The sequence below is a fragment of the Camellia sinensis genome, chromosome 13 (genome assembly GCF_055761805.1).
Source record: "Camellia sinensis isolate YWXY chromosome 13, ASM5576180v1, whole genome shotgun sequence".
Classification (NCBI taxonomy): domain Eukaryota; kingdom Viridiplantae; phylum Streptophyta; class Magnoliopsida; order Ericales; family Theaceae; genus Camellia; species Camellia sinensis.
In genome coordinates this window covers 134,712,329-134,731,105 of record NC_138973.1, presented here as the reverse complement: position 1 = coordinate 134,731,105, position 18,777 = coordinate 134,712,329, and the positions used below count along the sequence as shown (strand labels likewise).

Below are 18,777 nucleotides of genomic sequence, written 5' to 3'. Positions count from 1 at the left end.
ATCAATTACAGGGAACACAAGTGTTTTCTAAATTTGACTTGAGATCCAAGTACCATCAGTTGAAAGTCAAAGCAGAGGATGTTGAGAAGATCGTCTTCCAAACCAGGTATGACCATTATGAATTTTTAGTCATGCCATTTGGGGTTACGAATGCACCAGTAACTTTTATGGATTTAATGAATTGGATTTTCAAACAGTATTTGGATGAATTTGTGATAATATTCATTGATGATATCCTTATTTATTCGAAGAGTAGGGAGGAACATGAAAAGCACTTGAGATTAATTCTTCAAACACTTAGAGACAAGAAGTTATATGCTAAATTAAAGAAATGTGAATTTTGGTTGAATGAAGTTGTGTTTTTGGGGTATGTGATTAACAAGGATGGTGTGTCCGTTGACCCGTAAAAGATGAAGGCTATTGTGAATTGGCCTACCCCTACTAATGTTACAAAAATGCGTAGTCTTATGGGTTTAGTAGGTTACTATCGAAGATTTGTTAAAGATTTCTCCAAGATTGCGGTGTCGCTTAACCAACTAACTCAAAAAGGTGTACCATTCGAGTTGACAGAACAGAGGGAGTCTACCTTTCAAGAACTAAAGACAAGGCTCACAATAACACCGGTCCTTGCTTGACTATTAGGTACAGAAGGATTTGCTATTTATAGTGATGCTTCTCATAAGGGATTGGGGTGTGCACTTACGCAAAATGGAAGAGTAATTGCGTATGCATCTCAACAATTGAAGCCGCATGAAAAGAATTACCCTACGCATAATTTAGAATTAGTTGCAGTGGTGTTCGCATTGAAAAATATGGTGGCATTATCTTTGCAGAGCAACGTGTGAAGTCTACACCGACCACAAGAGCCTCAAGTACTTCTTTACTTAAAAGGACCTTAATATGCGACAGAGACGGTGGTTAGAACTCATCAAAGATTATGACTTGTAGATTCATTACCATCCTAGCAAAGCCAACACGATGGCGGATGCCCTTAGTAGGAAATCAATGGAAAATCTAGCATGTTTTCTTACGGAGTGGAATGAACTATTACTTGACTTGGAAAGAATAAAAGTGGAAATTGTGCTACATGAATGTGGTGGAATGATAGCCGCAATGGCAGCACAACTGGCTATTATTGAGGAAATTAAACAAAGGCAATTGGAGGATGAATTTCTCAAGAAAGTATGTGATGAGATGGAAATGAAGCCAAGACCGGGATTCTCTTTAGAAACTCAAGTGTTGAAGTTTAAGGGAAGATTTTGCGTTCCAAATGTTCCAGAAATTAAAGGAAGAGTTTTGGAAGAAGCTCACAAATCCAAATTTGCTATGCATCTTGGAAATACCAAAATGTATCATGATCTCAAGCAAGCTTTTTGGTGGCCTAATATGAAGAGAGAGATTGCAGAGTTCATCTCGAGATGCCTTTAATGTCAGCAAGTAAAAGCGGAGCACCAAAGGCTGGTAGGCTTACTTCAACCCCTCCCTATTTCGAAATGGAAGTGGGAGCACATAACTATGGATTTTATCGTTGGCTTACCTCGAACACTCTGAGGTATGGATTCTATTTCGGTGATTGTAGATAGATTGACGAAGTCCTCTACTTTTTGCCTGTGAAGACTATTTATAATGCTGATAGACTTGCTACTTTGTACATTGCTAAGATTATTCGTTTACAAGGTGTTCTGATTTCCATTGTGTCAGATAGAGATACTAAGTTTGTATCAAGATTTTGGTAAAGCTTATAGAAAGCATTGGGGTTAGAATTGAGGTTCAGTATCTCATTTCATCCACAAACCGATGGACAATCTGAAAGGACTACACAGAAGTTGGAGGACATGCTCCAGATATGTGTTTTGAATTTCCATAAAAGTTGGGAAACCCATTTACCTTTAGCGAAATTTTCATATAACAACAGTTTTGCAATCCAGTATTGGGATGGCACCATATGAAGCTTTGTATGGAAGAAAATGTTGGACTTCAGTTTTTTGGACCGAAGTCGAGGATAGAGCATTAATTGGGCCTAAAATTGTGCAAATCACTACGGAGAAGATCCAGATCATTCAATAGAGATTGAAAACTGCTCAAAGCCGACAAAAGAGCTATGCAGATCAAAGGAGGAGAGACTTATAATTTGAGGTTGTGTAGACACCCCATTTTTGACCGTCCTCAAGACTTGAACGTCATCGTTTGAACACTCGATGATCACCCATGTTTGTGTTCGTCTTGAGTTCTCGGAGGTTTCGGCTACGTGCCTTGCCTCAAGATCTCTCGACTTGTTTGTTTTGTGTTTGGTTTTGCACCAAACACTTGTTGTTTTGCTTCCGAGGGTGGAAAATAGCTTGTTGGCCATCCCCACACCTCACCGGCCATGGCCTGAGGCCACCGACCCTGTTTTCTTGCTACCGGCCAAAAGTGTTGGCTGGTCAGCAATGTTTTTGGTCGGCCGGCCATTGTTTTGATCAATCGGCCACTTTTCCTGGCCGAGACCTTTTCTTGAGGGAGCTTGACCCTTTTGAACCTTTGTTTTAGCTTCTGGCAGAAACTTGAACCTTTTGAATCCTTGTTTTAGCTTCTTGAGGAAGCTTGAACCTTTTTTAGCTTCTCCAAGAAGCTTGACCCTTTTGCTCCAAGCTTCCAAGAGAAGCTTGAACCTTTCTTAGCTTCCTGAGGAAGCTTGACCCCTTTGCTCTAGCTTCCTCAAGAAGCTTGACCCTTTTTGCTTTAGCTTCTAAGAGAAGCTTGGACCTTTGTTCCTCTATAAAAGAGGGCCTCTCCTTCCATTTAAAGGGTTGAAAAATCTGATATATAAAATATATATATATCACTCTCTCTCTATATCTTCCTCTCTCTCTACATTTGTGTGGGTTAGAGTGTTCCAAAGTGAGTTTTTGTTCTTGTTCTTGCACTAGAACACCTAGGAGTACACTACTCTTTGGTTACTAAGGTGCTAAGGAGTTGTTTAAGGGGTTTTTGAGCTGGTTTTGATCCAAAGAGGCTACTGGTTTGGTGTTCTTGGAAGTGGTCTTCAAGGGTAACTCATTTTCCCTCTTCTATTCCCCATTTTTGTACACACTTTTAGCCTACCTTTCATTCTGATTTAAGCTTAGCTATAAACTGAAAAAAGTTTTGTATTTGCATTCTTTTCAAGTTTGTTTAGATCACTTTTGTGTTTGGGGCTATTTACCCCATCTTAGGCCTTGTTTGGCCTCATTTTTGTGCCTTTTTTGTGAGCTTTGGGACCACCTTGTATTGGCCTTCTCACACTGAAATCCAAAGGGATTTTAGTGGTGGGGATGGTGTTTTGAGGTCTTAAGAAGGAGAGGGCCATGCCCTCTCCTTGTTGTCCTCAATACTTGCCATTTTAGCCTCATGTGTGAGCACCTTTCTTGAGTTCATGTTGGCCATGTCTTAAGTAGTATTTGTGCTTATTTTACCATGATATAGCACTGTTTTTAGTTGGTTTAGACACACCATGCATGCTTTGCATACTTGTCTTGTAATGCCATGAAATTGCCTTAACATGCTTTGTGCTTTGAGCCTTGTTTTTAGCATGATTTTGGCTTAGCTTTGTCAAGATTTTATGCATGTTTCGATGTGCTTGAGGTCTGATTTTGGTCATATGGGTCATCCATGACTTGCTTTGTATAGCTACCGTGCAATCCCCCTTTGTAGGCCTTGAGTGTTGGACCCTCTAGCATGCTCTACTTGCATCATTTCAGTGGTTTGGCACCATTAGTTATGCCATTTCAGCCCATATAGTATGCTTGTATACTTGCATTTATGGCTCCTTTGATGTTTCAAGAGGTTTGTGTTTTATGCTCCATGTTTGGGTCATCATGCATGCCTTTAGACTTAGGCCATTTAGATGCCATCTAGGTGTGTCTTTGACCTTGTTTTGGTCTGCTTTAGGACTGTTTTGAGTCCTTTTGTCCCTTTGAGGCTTGCCTTGTACGACCATAGTTTAAGCCCTTTTGATAGCTTTGAGCCTTGAACCTTGCTTGCATGCTTTGATTGTTTTGTTTAGTTGGTTTGGCACCATCCTCAACATGATTTTCAAAGTTTATCATGCTTTCCATTTGTCCATGATCATCTCCTTTTAAGTGTGCTTAAAAGTCCCCTCTTTGTGCTTAAGCATTGGACCATGTTTGCATACATGTTTGTATGTACATTTGCTTTCATGTGCTTAGCATATTAGCCACTGTTTTAGACTTAAAAGTTACTCCTTCATGCTCAAGCTTTGGACCATGTATGCATGAATGCTTGTGCGTACATTTGCCTTGCATGTTGTCACATACTTGGTCTATTGGCACATTGTTGCATGTTCCAGTGGTGTTGCATTTGGCATGCATCTTGTGTTAAGTTGCTTTACATGTTCCTATGCTAAGTCCCCTTCACATGTTGTTGCATGTTGGTCATTAGCATTATTGTTACATGTCTAGCATGCATGTTTGCTTAGGTTGTGTGACTAGTGCTCATTACTTGCTTGCACGCTCATATTGCATACTTAGTTTGCATGCTTAGGTTGCATTTTGCATGCATGCCTTGCCTCTTGAATTGATTGTGATAGAGGTTAGGCCCATTGTTTGTTTTGGTTTGCATTTCATTTGACACCAAAATGCACACTTGGGCCATCATGCATCGGAATGCATGATTGGTGGCCCGAGGGTCGAGGGCCATCCTCCTTTGAGTCATGAACATGATAAGGAGTGTGGTGGTGCAAACATTTGCTTTGAAATGCATTGCCATGCCTTGTTTTCCCTCTGCTGCTGTCAAAACAGGATTCTGCAGGAAGATATGGTCGACCGACCATTATCAGTGCCGGCCGACTAAATATCTTTGGCCGAGAGCCATACCAATGGTCGATGACCAGTTTCCCCTGGCCGGTGGTGTTTCCTCTTGGTCGGTGACCTTCCACAGTGATCAGGAAGTGACCCTGGAGCATCATTGAGACTTGCACAATTTTCAGAGGCATAAAGCAAGGTAAACAGAGGCAGCTTGTGCATGATGGTAGATTTTCGAGCTAAACCGAACATGCATGCATTCATCCCTCTTCCCGAGGCCTCTTTACTGCTTTCTTAGCTTAATTACTTCATTTAATTAGTTAAGTGTTGTAAATAATTAATTAGCTTGTTAGTTAGTTAATTTGTATTATTCTTTCGGACCCTCCGAGAGAGGGCAATGTTGCAATAAGTGTGCGTGTGTGTGATACGTCTTTCTCCCTTTTACTTACCTGCTTTGATGGTTAGTTCTAGGGCATGTTTCGATTAGCATCTATATGCTCGCATGTTTGCATCCATTCATCTGTCTTGCATGCACCGGACTCCGTGCATCATGCTAACTGCATTGTATTTCAATTCCAATTTGAATACATGTATCAAGTTGCATTTCACATGACATCTTAGAATAGCCGAGCCTATTTCTAGTTACATTTTGCATGTGTTGCATTAGCCATCTTAACATGAACTAGGATCAAGCATTTGATTACTAACTAGTTTCTGTTTTGGCTTGGAATACTAGGTAAGCATTTACGCTTTAGCATCCTTGCATGTGTGTGAGTGTTGCCATGATAGCATGCTTACCATGAGGCTAACTGCTTATGTGATTAACTGCCTGAATGCCTGTGGGTGAAGGTTGGATTGCCTGAATTGAGACAATTCATTGAAATCCGTATTTTTAGCCTACTTGTGAGTAGCAAACCTTAAACCATTTTCCAAACAAACGGATATGCGATGCTTTGTTTCAAATTAGGCGATCTAGTTTATACTTGTGTGTTGTGCGCATCACATAGTAAATTCTAGCTAATTAACGGGAATAAGAACACATATGTATTCAAAACAAAATATCATGCTTAGTACAGGCCGATCTTTGGATCGGGCGAGCGGGGGTGCTCATAGCTGAACTTCCCCAATCGTACCCAAGTTCCCGAGCCGAGGCAACTTTGGTGATGACGGACACGGGGCCTTAGGCAACGGGTCAGGGTTTCCTAAATTTCTCAAAAATAAAACATTTACGTGGCGACTCTGTATCTGGCAAAGCAGTCCATGTTTGACACTTCTTTCTAAAAATCTGTTTTACAAAACGATTTGCCGGATTTGGACTCTTTGGTGATTTATCAATCTGACATCGCACATTGTGAGATCAGATTAAGAACCGTGACTATTTGAGTCCGAATTGGAGCATGAGGCCCACAGGCGCGTCTACAATTTCTGGCGACTCTGCTGGGGACTTAGAGAACTTGACTCGAACTCATGATATCTTGTTTTGACTACACTTATGTGTTTCTTTGCATTGCATGTGCATTGGTGCGCCTAAGTCACAGTGTTTGCTGTCTATTATTCCTGAACAGTTTGCCAGAGGCTCGCTTTGAGAAGCGTGCCATAAGGCTGACCGGTTACGGGCTCTGCCATGATGGGAACACAAACCCCAATTTTTACCGAGGCACCCTTTTTGACCATTCGACCTAGTGCATATCAGAATCCATAGTGACTATTCCAAACTAGGACAGGTTGCTTACCCGATTATAGGTTGTTTGAAACCGCTGCGTGGGTAGTGAAACCCTAGCTCCTGACAAAATAGGACAGGGAAACCCTACCCCAACATAGGGGTGTTTTGGCTCTCGCTTGCTTGCTATGTGCTCTAGAGTGTATCTTTACAGGGAATACATGTAACAGTTTACAAGTCTGGGTATCAGACCCACGGGCATCAGTATTTGGTGGAATCAGTTTTACCTGAGGGTATCAGTTTACAGGCAGGATTTTGGGCAGAATTCTGTAGGGAGCATAGTTATTCAGCTATGCTCAAATCTATTCTGATGAAATTGGGCTGAGATGCTGTCTGTTTTCTCTTTTGCTAGGTAGTCTTGGAACCATAACTTCAGAAGGCTCTGAGATCCCCCAGATTCATTGGACTTGTGTTGATAGACTTTGTCGGGTCAGTGATTCAATTCAAGGGCAATCAATGTTCCTTTGCCAAAGGCAGGGTAAAAGGGCCAGTCAAGCATAGATCACCAGTTCAGCAGTGACCAGATCAGTGGCCCTTATCCACCAAACTAGTGAACAGTCAGGCTGAGGCCTCAGTTTTTATCACAGAGATAGATATACCAATCAGTCAGCCGGAACAGCAGAACATGGCAGGAATGGAGGAAATGATGCGTCAACTCCAAGAGAGCATGAAAACCATGCAGCATGATACTGCTCGTCAAGCAGAATTTGCCAAACAGCAGGCTGAGATCATAGCCCAATAGGCAGACTTAATTGCCCGGCTGCAGCAGCAGCAAACAGGAGCATCCGCTTCATATTAGGCTCCTCCCCCACCCAGAGTTCCAACACTCGGGGAGACAGCTAATGTTCAGGAAGATACGGACATTCTAACAAGGCCACCTCCGCCCTCGATCCAACCCCAGCTATCTAAAGCACCGATCAACCTGCCGGATTCACCCTTTGAGTTCGAGTTAGACCCTACAGCGCTAAAGGTGAGAAAGCTGGAAAAGATGTTCAAGAAATCTCAGGGAGTAAAGTCCATTCCAGACATTGAGGACGGATACACCGACTCAGCCGTGACGTTGCCCGATCGATTTAAAATGCCACAAATTGATCGTTTTGACGGATCTGGGGATCCTATGGTACATCTACGATTGTTCTCAGATATACTAAGGTCGATGGACCTCACCAGGTTACGAAAGCTTTCTTTGTTCAGCCAGACCCTGTCGGGTATAGCGGCCATCTGGTACGCAAAACTGGAAGACTCCGTCAAAAGGAACTGGGAAGAGATGGCCGAGGCCTTCGTTACACAGTACTCCTATAATACACAAATCGAGATTACAACCCGTGATCTTAAGACGACAAGGCAGGAGCCTAAGGAGAGTTTTTCTGACATCGTAACCCGCTGGAGGGCCAAGGCCTCAATGATGACCATTAGGCCGACCGACAAGGATCAAATATGGATAGTTGTGCGCAACCTCCAGCCTAAACTCATGCAGAAAATGATCGTTCTCCCATTCCCCACCTTTCTAGACTTACATGAGATGGGAGTACAGATCGAGGACACTATGAAGCAGGGCCTCATTGATCAGGAGAAGAAGCAGCCTAGGAGGGCGTTTACCCGCAGTTCGAATGCGACTGCCAGCGATGATGTAGCTGCAAGATCTTCCGAAGTGGGCATGGTCGCCACCACCACACCAAGAACAGCCACCCCCTTTGTTGGTGCATCCAATCCAAACCCCCGAACTTCAGACTATCTACCCCGAGTCAAGAGGGTTTTCACCCCACTCTATATGCCTTTGTCTAAAGCCCTAGGGGTCCTACTCAGGAAAGGACATCTGAAACCGTTAGAACAACGGCCTCTACCCAACCCTCTCCCTGCAAAGCATGACCCGGCTAAGTACTGTGCTTTCCATCAACAAACCGGTCATGACATTGACAGTTGCGTCCGTCTTCGTCATGAGATACAAAATCTGATTGACAATGAGGTCATCGTCGCACCAAGCTCTGCAAAGTCTATCGGCACTTGATCAGTGAACTTGTGGGGGATAATGTGACTATGTGATCGGGGGATGAACCACCTGTGGGCGGCGTTCAGTTTATTTCAGATGTGGTATATGGCACGCAATGTTTTGAGCATTTGTGAATGTTGGTTTTTGTACGTTCTGGCTTGGGTATTGAGTCAGTTCTGTTGTTTTGTTTCAAGTCTGTCTCTTTGTTTTGAGTCAGTCTTTTCATACTGAGTCAGTTGAGGTTTGTCTTGTCGTATCGAGTCAGTCCTGCTGTATAGGAGTCGGGTGATTCCAAGGGTGTTACCTCGGGCATCACTATTTTGTTTTGTGCTTATCGTTTCGCTTTCTTTTGAGTCTGTTTCTGCCATGGCCAGTTGCGCCAACAGATCTAAATGAAACAATAGTAGTTTTCGCACTCTTGTGTTTGCTTCTGTCGTGTGCTAGTTGTGCCGGGATTTGAATGAAATGGCAGAGCACCTCACCTGCTCTACTGCACCTCGAACTCATTGCATTGACCTAAGTTTTTCAAAACTTTTTGAACACTGCAGTGAAAACGAAAAGGAAGGAATTCCTTGGGTTTTGTAAAATTTGATCACTTGAGAGAAAGAGAGGCATGCTAAGCCCTTAATGAATGAAATCATGTTTGTTAATGTGAGTACTGAGAAGAATCCTGGCTTGATCCAGATTGGTTCTACACTATCTTCAGCACAAACGATTTGTCGCTTTCTTAAAAGATTTCAAAAAATGTTTTGTGCAGTCCTGTGAAGACCTGTGTGGAATCGCTCTTCAGATTGTACAGCTTATGATCGCTCTCAGCCTCGAAACCCAAATCCCTGCTTTCAAACCTTGAACCTTAATTCAGAATATTCAAAGGTCAATCACAATGTAAGATCAAGAATCAGGGTCAGGGAAGTCAGATCAAGAAGATCAGATGTCGTCAAAAGAAGCTTGCAAAGCTAGATCAGAAACACCCCTCGAACTAGGGGCAAAAGATGCCAGATTGTGCTCGAAGAGCCGAAGATGGATCATTCCACAAATCATTGAAGATTGGCAAGAATGCCAAACCCTAGAAGGGAGGAAAGAAGAAGACATTGTTGAAGAACAACCGAGTTCCTATCCATAACACTAGGCGCAAATTCAGCCCCCCATTGGATGGACTCCTGCATCGTCAGCAAATAGTGGCCATTCTCCTAGATTCAGATGACTTTAGGATCTCAAAACCATTTGACATGGACAACGCTACATTTTTACCCTTGAGAGGCTCGCTGGGCCGAAAACCCGAAAGGGCGACCCAGGCAAAAGTTAGAGCAAGGAAAAAAGAAGAAAAAGAACAAAAAAAGAAAAGAAATAAAATGCAAAGAATGAAAAAGAAAAGATGAAAAAAATGAAAAAAAATGAAAAAATGAAAAGAATTGAAAAAAAGAAAAAGAAAAACAAAGCTCGCAAGGTTGAAAACCTGGAAGGATGGCCTTGGCAAAAGTTAGAGCGTAAAAGGTGAGGGTCAATACACGAGAGAACCTAAACCCCGAACTACGTAAGGCTTGATTCCCATGTTTGGGATACGTAGGCAACTTCATTCTGAAGTCCAGCTGCAAACACTTCTACAATTGATTGTGTCCATGTAATGGTTTTTGATCGTCTTTGCCTTCTCTGTATCCGAGAGTTCGGTTGTGATCGTCACTCTGAGGACTGATTGCAGTGTGCTATGGCGCTATCCAAACAAGGGGCAACTTTTTGTTGCCATTCAATGCGCTGCGGTGCCATTCAAACAAGGGACAACTTTCCGTTGCCATGCAGCTCTCTTCGAGCAAGGGGCAATTTTCCATTGTTATGGATCCGAGGTTGCGCATCTCAAAAGTAGGTTCTGTACTGGTTGAGCAGTGGCTGATTTGCAAAAACAGTTTTTGAGAATTTTTACTGAGGTTGACTAATTCTCTCGAAAATTATCCCATTTTTTCCAAAACTGGACCATTTATTGGACCCAAAAAAGGAAAAATTTTCAGTGCTCATAACCTAACTTGCATGATTTTAAATCAGAAAATCGAACAAGCATGTTAATCTAACTCTCATGTTGGTCAAAATTGTTTTAGTAGAAAACCAAAAACAAAAAAATGGTCAAAATGATGAACTAGGGGCACAGTTGAGTCAGGTGTTCTGTCTTTTCCCCGTTGTCAACATACATTCCCGAAAGGGCACTATACTTGCCAGAAAGGGCACTCTACCTGTCGGAAAAGGGCACCACTAAAGTTGACCGCAAAAGGGCAGAAAGCTCTCACATCCTCCACGCAATGAGGTATCAAGCCAAGTGCGAAGCACGAACTGGAATGGAGCAAGGTATTCCACTCCCTCATCTGGACAGATCTGATCATGTCCAAACTCCCTAATCTCTTCATGTTTGTTTGATTTAAGTTCAATCTTGTGATTAATCCATGAAACTATTGAAAGATCATCCATGGTTGTATGTATTTTGAGCTTGTAAATGAAATTCATGAATGTATTAAGAAGATGAGACCATGAATTTAACGTTCAGGCAAGATTGATGTGTTTGAAGTGAAATTACACTTGAACCATGTTAGTATATCATGTTTTTGAGTCACTTTTGCCTGATTTTGGGGTTGTAATGGAGTTTAGTCACTTGAGGTTGAAACTTATTTCGAATTGTCTAGTTTTTGCCCAGACCGCTCGTATGGCCATGGGCTTCACACGAGTAGAACAAGAGCAAATTTGGCGAGTTGCATTCTGCACGCTTGAGCAGCTTACACTTTCGCACGTGCGGAGCCTAACCACTCGAGCAGCCAGCAAGAGAGATAATCTCTATTTTCTTGTGCTGACCTCCCCGACCTTCTGAATGTATTCTCAACCTTATTTCAGCCCTTTCGGAAGTGAAATGACGATTAGAACCCATTAAAGAAGGTTGTGAACTATCAAAAGAAAAGTACATGAATGAAATGAATTTCTTATCGAATGTGTATGTGAAATGTTTTGTGTAGGTCCTGTGCCAGAGCCAATGCCGCAAGACCAAACGTACTGTGATTAATAGTATTGTACATATATGTTCTTAATTGCTTACTTTGAGTCATAAATGGTGATTTTTGCCGACATTGGTTTTGATCGAAATGAATGAACTTCATAAATGTTTATGACATGTGCAATGTGGACCTAAGGTCATTCTATTTGTGCTATGATATGTTTGGGCCCAAGGTTGTTCTGTGGGCCTGAGGCCATTCTGTATAATATGAGGGCCCTATGTCGTTCTGTTAATGATATGATAATATATGATTGGACTTGAGGTTGTTCCGAACAGCTGTTAATATGTGGGCACAAGGCTGTTCTGTACCTTATGTGGGCCCAAGGCCGTTCTGATATATGATGGGCCTAAGGCCGTTCTGTTATGTAATAGGCCTAAGGCCCAAGGCCGTTTTGTATTATGATTATGGATATTGTGAGAACTTTGTGCTCATTTATTTACACTGCTTTACTATTATGTATGCACATATAGGTGATCCGCAACATGGAGCCCACCTTTAGAGTCAGCTTCATGAGCTATTTTGTGAACCTGTTGAGTCATGCCTCCGAGATGGAGTTTTGCCTTTGACTCACATCAAGCCTTGACTTTTGTTTGTTTTGGCTATATTGGTTTTGGGATATGCAAACTTTATGTATAAAATTTCCTATGGTACTTAAGTTCTTGCATGGACATGTAAATATGTGAATGCGTTATTGTGTGAGCTTTATCATTTTGCTCGTATTGCCATGGCTCAATGGACTTCTTCATTTGTTGTATGCTTTTGCTTATGGCCTCATTATTATAATTACTTTGCATGTTTGTTTGAGGCCGAACCCAAACTTTTAGGGGTGGGTTTGGGTTGTGACAATTAGCATGAATCTGACACTTATGGCAACATAGAACAAATCCAATACAATCACTTTCCATGGTCAACCAGTAGTACTCCTGTTTGAGGATCTTTCTTGCTACATTATACTATTCATATGAGCCTCGCACTCCCCTCTATGAACAGCTTCCATGACACGCTTTGCTTCTTTCTTCTCCACACACAATATATGCATTCCCAGATGACATCTTTTGTACAGCTTATCCCTACAGATGATGAACTGAACGGCCAAACGCCTTATCCCTCTTTTGTCCTTGGCATTTGCCCCTTGCGGGTAAGTGTCTTTGTCCATAAAATTCCAAATGTCAAAATACCAAGGACCCTCGTCTTTGGTTTCCTCTATTGTAGCAATCATCTAATATGTAGGTGCATACCTCTATTCTATGAGAATTGGCCACATTTTCACCCCAATTGGTATATCCACCACTGAAGATAGGGTTGCTAAAGTATCAGCGAATTGATTGTTCCCTCTCACTTGGTGTGTAAATGTTAGCCTTTCAAACCTCGGGATCAGTATGCCCAAGGTTTGATGATAGGCTTTCATTTTCTCTTCCTTTACTTTTCAATCTTCATTGGCTTGAGATACAACTAGATTTGAATCCCCACTCACGTCCAGCCTTATTGCCCTTGTTCCAAGGCTGCTTCAAATCCAGCTATGCACACCTCATACTCCGCTTAATTGTTGGACAATCTAAATCAGAGCTTGAAGGCCAAGGGTACAAAAGAATCATCGTGTACTATGAGCAACGCACCTATTCCATACCCATACTGATTAGCAGCTCCACCGAAATATAATCTCCAAGTGTCCTCTTCTAATTGCAAAATTTCCTTATCTGGGAACACATATTCCACATCTTCTTCTCCCTCGACTGGGTGATTAGCCAAAAACTTTGCTACAACTCTCCCTTTGATGGATTTACGAGTGACATATCAAAGGTCGAACTCGAAAAGCAAAAACAACCATCAAGCTAGCCTACTTGTAAGTATTGGTTTATCAAAGAGATATTTAATGGGATCTAATCTCGAAACCAAAATTACGAGTGTGCTAACAGGTAGTGCCTCAATTTCTTGGTAGCCTAAACCAAGGCTAGACAAGCCTTTTCTAAGGGAGTGTAACGGGTCTCATACTCCAGTATCTTTTTACTCAAATAGTATATGACCTTCTCCACTCTCTTTTCTGACTCCTATGTTAGCATGCAACCCATGGTCGATTCAGTCACTGACAGGTACAGGATTAATGGTTTCCCTAGCTCAGGTGGTGACAACACAGATGGATTTTGTAAGTACTGCTTGATTTGCTCAATGGCGAAATTGCATCGATCGTCCCATTGGAACTTCTCCCCTTTCTTCAATAAGCCAAACAGTGGTTCACATGTCAAGTCTAATTTTGAGATAAACCTCCTTATGAATTACATCTTTCCCAGGAAGCCCCGCATCTTTTTTTTAGTCATTGGTGGCAGCATTTCTAAGATGGCCTTGATCTTGGATAGGTCAACTTCAATTATGCGTTATGTGATCAGAAATCCCAAGATCTTTCCTATGGTTACCTTGAAGGTAAATTTTGTGGATTCATCCTTAACCTATACTCCCGAATCCTTTCGAAGAACCTCTTCAATGCAGCATAGTGACATTCTTGCACCACATAAACTTCAACCTCCTTGTGGATCGCGTCATGTAATATGGTCGTTGTCGCTTTCTGATATGTGGCCCTAGCATTTTTCAGTCCAAAATGGCATGACTCGGTAACAGTAGGTCTCCCATTGAATGGTGAATATTGTCTTCTCTTTGTCCTTAGGTGCCATGGAGATCTGATTGTAACCCAAAAACCCATCCATGAATGAGAGCAGAGCTTGACCTAAAGTGAAGTCCACCAACTTATCGATGTGTGGTAGCGGGAAATCATCCTTAGGACTGGCCTCATTAAAGTCTCTGAAGTCAAATTAGACTCTGATCTTGCCATCCTTCTTCAGAGCTAACACAATGTTAGCCAACCATGTCAGATATTTTGACACCAAAAAAAAATACTGCGTTAATCTGCTCGGTGACTCCTCCTTAATTTCCAGCACTCAATTTGGCCGAATTTTGCAGAGCTTCTGCTTAATAGGTCGGGATGCGGGATGGAGAGGGATCATGTGCTGTATGATCTCAGGATCAATTCTAGGCATGCCTTCATAGGACCATGTGAAAACATCTTTAAATTCTTTTAACAAAGCAACTAATCGCTCATGCTCCTCTGAAGACAGCGTGGAACCAATCTGGAGTAAGCGAGGATCCTTTTCAGCATCCAAATTAATTGGAACAATCTCATCAAGCAAAGGTTTTGCATGCCTCTTCTCCTTCCAGTTAATCAGGTTTTTAAAGCCTGAGGAATTTCTTCCTATTTGTTTTCATCAAAGTTCTAAAAATATTGGTCAATGCAATAAATTAAGGCACAAAAAAGTAAGCACAATCTATATCATTCTCATTCATCAAGCATGGCTCAACAGTTATAGTGAGCTCAAAAGAAAAAGAAAATAATGATCGAGACAAGATAATGGTATCTAGGTCATCATTCCCAAAACCACCAAACCCCAACCTACGAGACTGACTCGAGTTTGACTCCGACTCTGTAACTTAGTAGAATTATGCTTGAACTCACTATCAAGTTCAGACTCCATGATACAACCTTTTTCGAGTTGGCAAGTCAAAAGCGGTGCTTCCACTGCATCCAAGATAAGGTCTCTGTAGTCCACAAACGGTCCATCCCTAATCACAAAAATACTAACATCCTGTCACGCCCCAAACCTGCCCCTAGAAGTTTGGTCATGACCATTTCTGAAATGAACACTTAACCTGTTATATATAATATATGGGGCCTGAACGGAAGCATTAAATATCAAAATTTGACAATATAAACAAACTCCATTGAGCTACTACTATCATGCCAGGATCTCAAACTTTAAACAGACAAATAAATCTAAAACATACACCTGAATGTCGGATATATATATATAAGCCCAGCTCTATAATTGGGCATACATCAAAAATGTTTCGGAAGAAAGTATTATACACATTCAAACTTAGGCTAACAACTAAAGTGCAAAACCTAAGTTTGTCAAAACTTCATGAAATTAAGAGCAGCTTCTCTTAGGCTTGGACATGGAACGGTTGACCAAAGAGGACAAGCGTCATGGCTTAGGACTGACCACTTGGTTGGTTACCTACAGAAACAGACATAACATAGGGTGAGCCAAGCTCAGTGAATAGTATGATATATAAATGCACAATTAAACATAATACATGACAATGCATATATAAATACGAAGATCATGTAGTTAATCTGTTCCTATTTTCTTTTTAAATGGCCTTAGGCCCCAATCGTGAGTCATAATGGTTTTAAGCCCTTGAACACATTAACATTAAGCTTTTAAACATAATGGCATATAGCCCTTGAACATATGGCATGGAACCCTTAAACATAGTGGCATATAGCCCTTGAACATATGGATATATGAACTCAAGCGGTGTCTCACACGGACTCTAGAGGTGACTCACATTGTAGCACTTAGTTCCGTGTAGCACTTTGTTTCATATTAGAATGGCACAAGCCCTTATCAGATTGGCATTACAGCCCTTATCAGAATGGCATTAAGCCCTTAAAACATATTGGCATTAAAGCCCTTGGACGTGCATATATGAACCCAAGAGGTGTCTCACACGGACTCTAGAGGTAACTCACATCGTAGCACTTAGTTCCGTGTAGCACTTTGTTTCATTTCATAACAACTTATACAGATGGCCATGAGCCTCATAACTTTCACATATGTATGGACTCAAGAGGTGTCTCACATGGACTCTAGCGGTGGCTCACAATGTAGCACTTAGTTCCAAGTAGCACTTTGTTCCATACCAATAATTAGCAGGTCTTACAGACCAAACCATACATAAATGTCATACCATAAACGGAAATAAATTCATACATATGCATTAGGCTTCAATCATTAACAGAAATCAGAATTCATACTTACTTATACTTAGCCTGTTAATAGCGCTGGCAAATCAATAAAAAGCATTCTTGTTAGTTCCATAAAGAAATTCCTCAACATTGTGAACTTATAGTACACTTGAACTTGTACATATGTAAGCATGTAACGTGGCTTGTAACATACTTAAGCTTGTATCATGCGTATACTTGTAACATACTTGAATTTATAACATACATGGACTTATAACATACTTGGACTTGTAACATACATGAACTTATAACATACTTAAACTTAAAAACTTGTAACATTCTTGACTTAGAGCATACGTAAACTTATAACAGGCTTAAACTTAGAACATACGTAAACTTGTAACCTAATTATTTGAACCACGGTATTATTACCCCTGGGTAAGGGCCTTGTGCTGAAAATGATGTGAATACTTCCACATATATGAATAATCGTTCATTAAATTAAGAGAAACCTGAGCACTTCTTGCTATATCATATCATTAGCATGCGCTTAACAAAATAGAACAATTCATCTTCTTATGTGAGTTGCATACCGATGGTAAACCTTTACATTCATATCATAGATTCTAAATGATCTTGGGTCCCTTCGTAACATAATCTTAAATTCACACAAATATCATTCCTCAAAGATGAACATAGGTTCCACTTATTCCTTAAGAAATAACATAAGGCTAATATTCGTCATTAACAAAACATAAGGATTCCAAAATCATACCAACGTACGCGAATCTTTCAGCAGTTCACATTGCTTTCCAATTGGCATAAATGTTCTTATAACACTTACAAGGAACAAAACATTAGTGACAATAATTATCAACAGTAGATAAAATGTACATTTTTGTACTACTACTCACAGTGATCAGTTCCCGGTGGTAATAGGACGATGTTCTCGTCTCGACCTACAAGTACAGTGCACAACACATAATATGAGATTATACTCGATCATTTACTTATTCTCTTTGATCATTCACTTAATTAGCCATGGTGGTACCAAGCTCATTATTTCTTAATAAGTTATACTCCATGTCACAGAAACAGGAGAAATCAATGGAAAAATGGTTTAGGTGAAGAAATGGTATAAAATTAGTTGACAGAAAGTGAGCAGTCGTCACTAATTTGGGCATAACTATTTTTGTATTTAGCATTTGGGAGTGAGACCACTTCCATTGGAAACTAGACTTCCGGGGCTTGATTTTAGGCTCAAGAATCACTCAAAACGGAGCCCCGAGGCAAAAGATATGCTCATTCAAAGATGGCTGGACAAAGCTGTCTCCCGCACGTGCGGGAAACAGGGCCGCACGTGCGGCTCTGGGCAGATTGCTGTCCGAAAATGGCTGAAACTTTGGGGCTTTTCATTTTCAAAATCAAACCTTAATTACATGCAAATCAAAGTCCAAAACCCTTTAATACATGACCAATTTCACAATATTATTCTCCATCAACCATCATAACCTCAAAATACACAAATATAATGCCTATACTTCTTCAATCAAGAAATTCTAAGGAAATCAAGGTTCCATCAATATATATACATAAAACCCTAACTCAAATGGGTTCAAAGCTTCCCTTATTATCATGATTTCATGTAATTGATGTCTCAAACATAAGGATTCAAGATAGATGATCATACCTTAGTTCCATCCTTGTCTTTCTCCTAGCTTTCTCCAATTCCTCCCAGGCTTCCCATGGATGATCTTCTTTTTCTTTCTTCACCCCCTTCAAGCATCTTCAAAACCCCATGAGTGTTGATTAGAGGAGCTTTCCTCTTCTTCCTTCCCTCTCTCTCACGGTTCTCTTCTCTCTCCCCCAAATATTTTATTTGACTTCCAAATGATAAGTTCACCACTCACATAGCTTAATCATATATACATATAACCAACACCTAAGCTTTTAACAATAGGAATAGCCAAACACGCCGTTACGAATCGCAAAAAATTAGATTTCAATTACAGTTCCCAGGTGACTCTAAAAATTGTGCTGATCATAAATATGTCCCCTATTCTGGTTTCTGAAGCCTCTAGGGCCTTCAATTTGCAGTATAAAGTTAACCACCTAGACATACATTAACGAGTCAGACAAAATAGATTTCCAATTAATTTTCCCCAATAGTTCTAAAAATTCCCATTAAAATACCCAAGTACTCAATTTTGATTTCTGAACCCATAAAGGTCGGTAATTTCAATTTTACAGTCGTGGCTCAACAAATAATTCCTCAATTTGAACACATATCAATAAATCAAAATGCATTAACACAATAGGCCGTAAAGGTAATCTCTAATACGGATTTTGGGGTCGTTACATCCTTCCCACCTTAAAAAGTTTGGTCCTCCAAACTTGATTCACCCTGCCACAAGTCCAGTTTCGTCTTGGGTACACAACATTTCTCAATTATTTAACAA

The 18,777-nt window shown here is 40.9% G+C and overlaps 2 protein-coding genes and 1 long non-coding RNA gene across 3 annotated transcripts; 2 read left to right on the top strand and 1 right to left on the bottom strand.

Moving 5' to 3' along the window:
- Nucleotides 1-410: 410 nt before the first annotated feature.
- Nucleotides 411-845, top strand: LOC145805728 (putative mitochondrial protein AtMg00860). The gene is made up of 2 exons (XM_082900916.1): nt 411-549; nt 643-845. The coding sequence occupies exons 1-2, from the start codon at nt 411-413 to the stop codon at nt 843-845; spliced, it is 342 nt and encodes a 113-aa protein (XP_082757042.1).
- A 133-nt stretch (nt 846-978) lies between these two features.
- Nucleotides 979-1,428, top strand: LOC145805727 (uncharacterized). The gene has a single exon (XM_082900915.1). The coding sequence runs from the start codon at nt 979-981 to the stop codon at nt 1,426-1,428; it is 450 nt and encodes a 149-aa protein (XP_082757041.1).
- A 14,049-nt stretch (nt 1,429-15,477) lies between these two features.
- LOC145806444 (uncharacterized) lies at nt 15,478-18,289 on the bottom strand. Its single transcript, XR_014349586.1, has 3 exons — nt 18,009-18,289; nt 17,094-17,277; nt 15,478-15,584 (listed from the first exon to the last, which is right to left on the bottom strand). It is a non-coding gene; the product is annotated as an uncharacterized LOC145806444 (long non-coding RNA).
- Between the last annotated feature and the right edge of the window lie 488 nt (nt 18,290-18,777).

Bases quoted from the DNA above. Each gene is read 5' to 3' on its own strand.
- LOC145805728 (XM_082900916.1), top strand. From the start codon at position 411: ATGAAGGCTATTGTGAATTGGCCTACCCCTACTAATGTTACAAAAATG. The intron at 550-642 runs GTGTACCATTCG...CTTGACTATTAG, and splicing joins TAACCAACTAACTCAAAAAG to GTACAGAAGGATTTGCTATT.
- LOC145805727 (XM_082900915.1), top strand. From the start codon at position 979: ATGGCGGATGCCCTTAGTAGGAAATCAATGGAAAATCTAGCATGTTTT.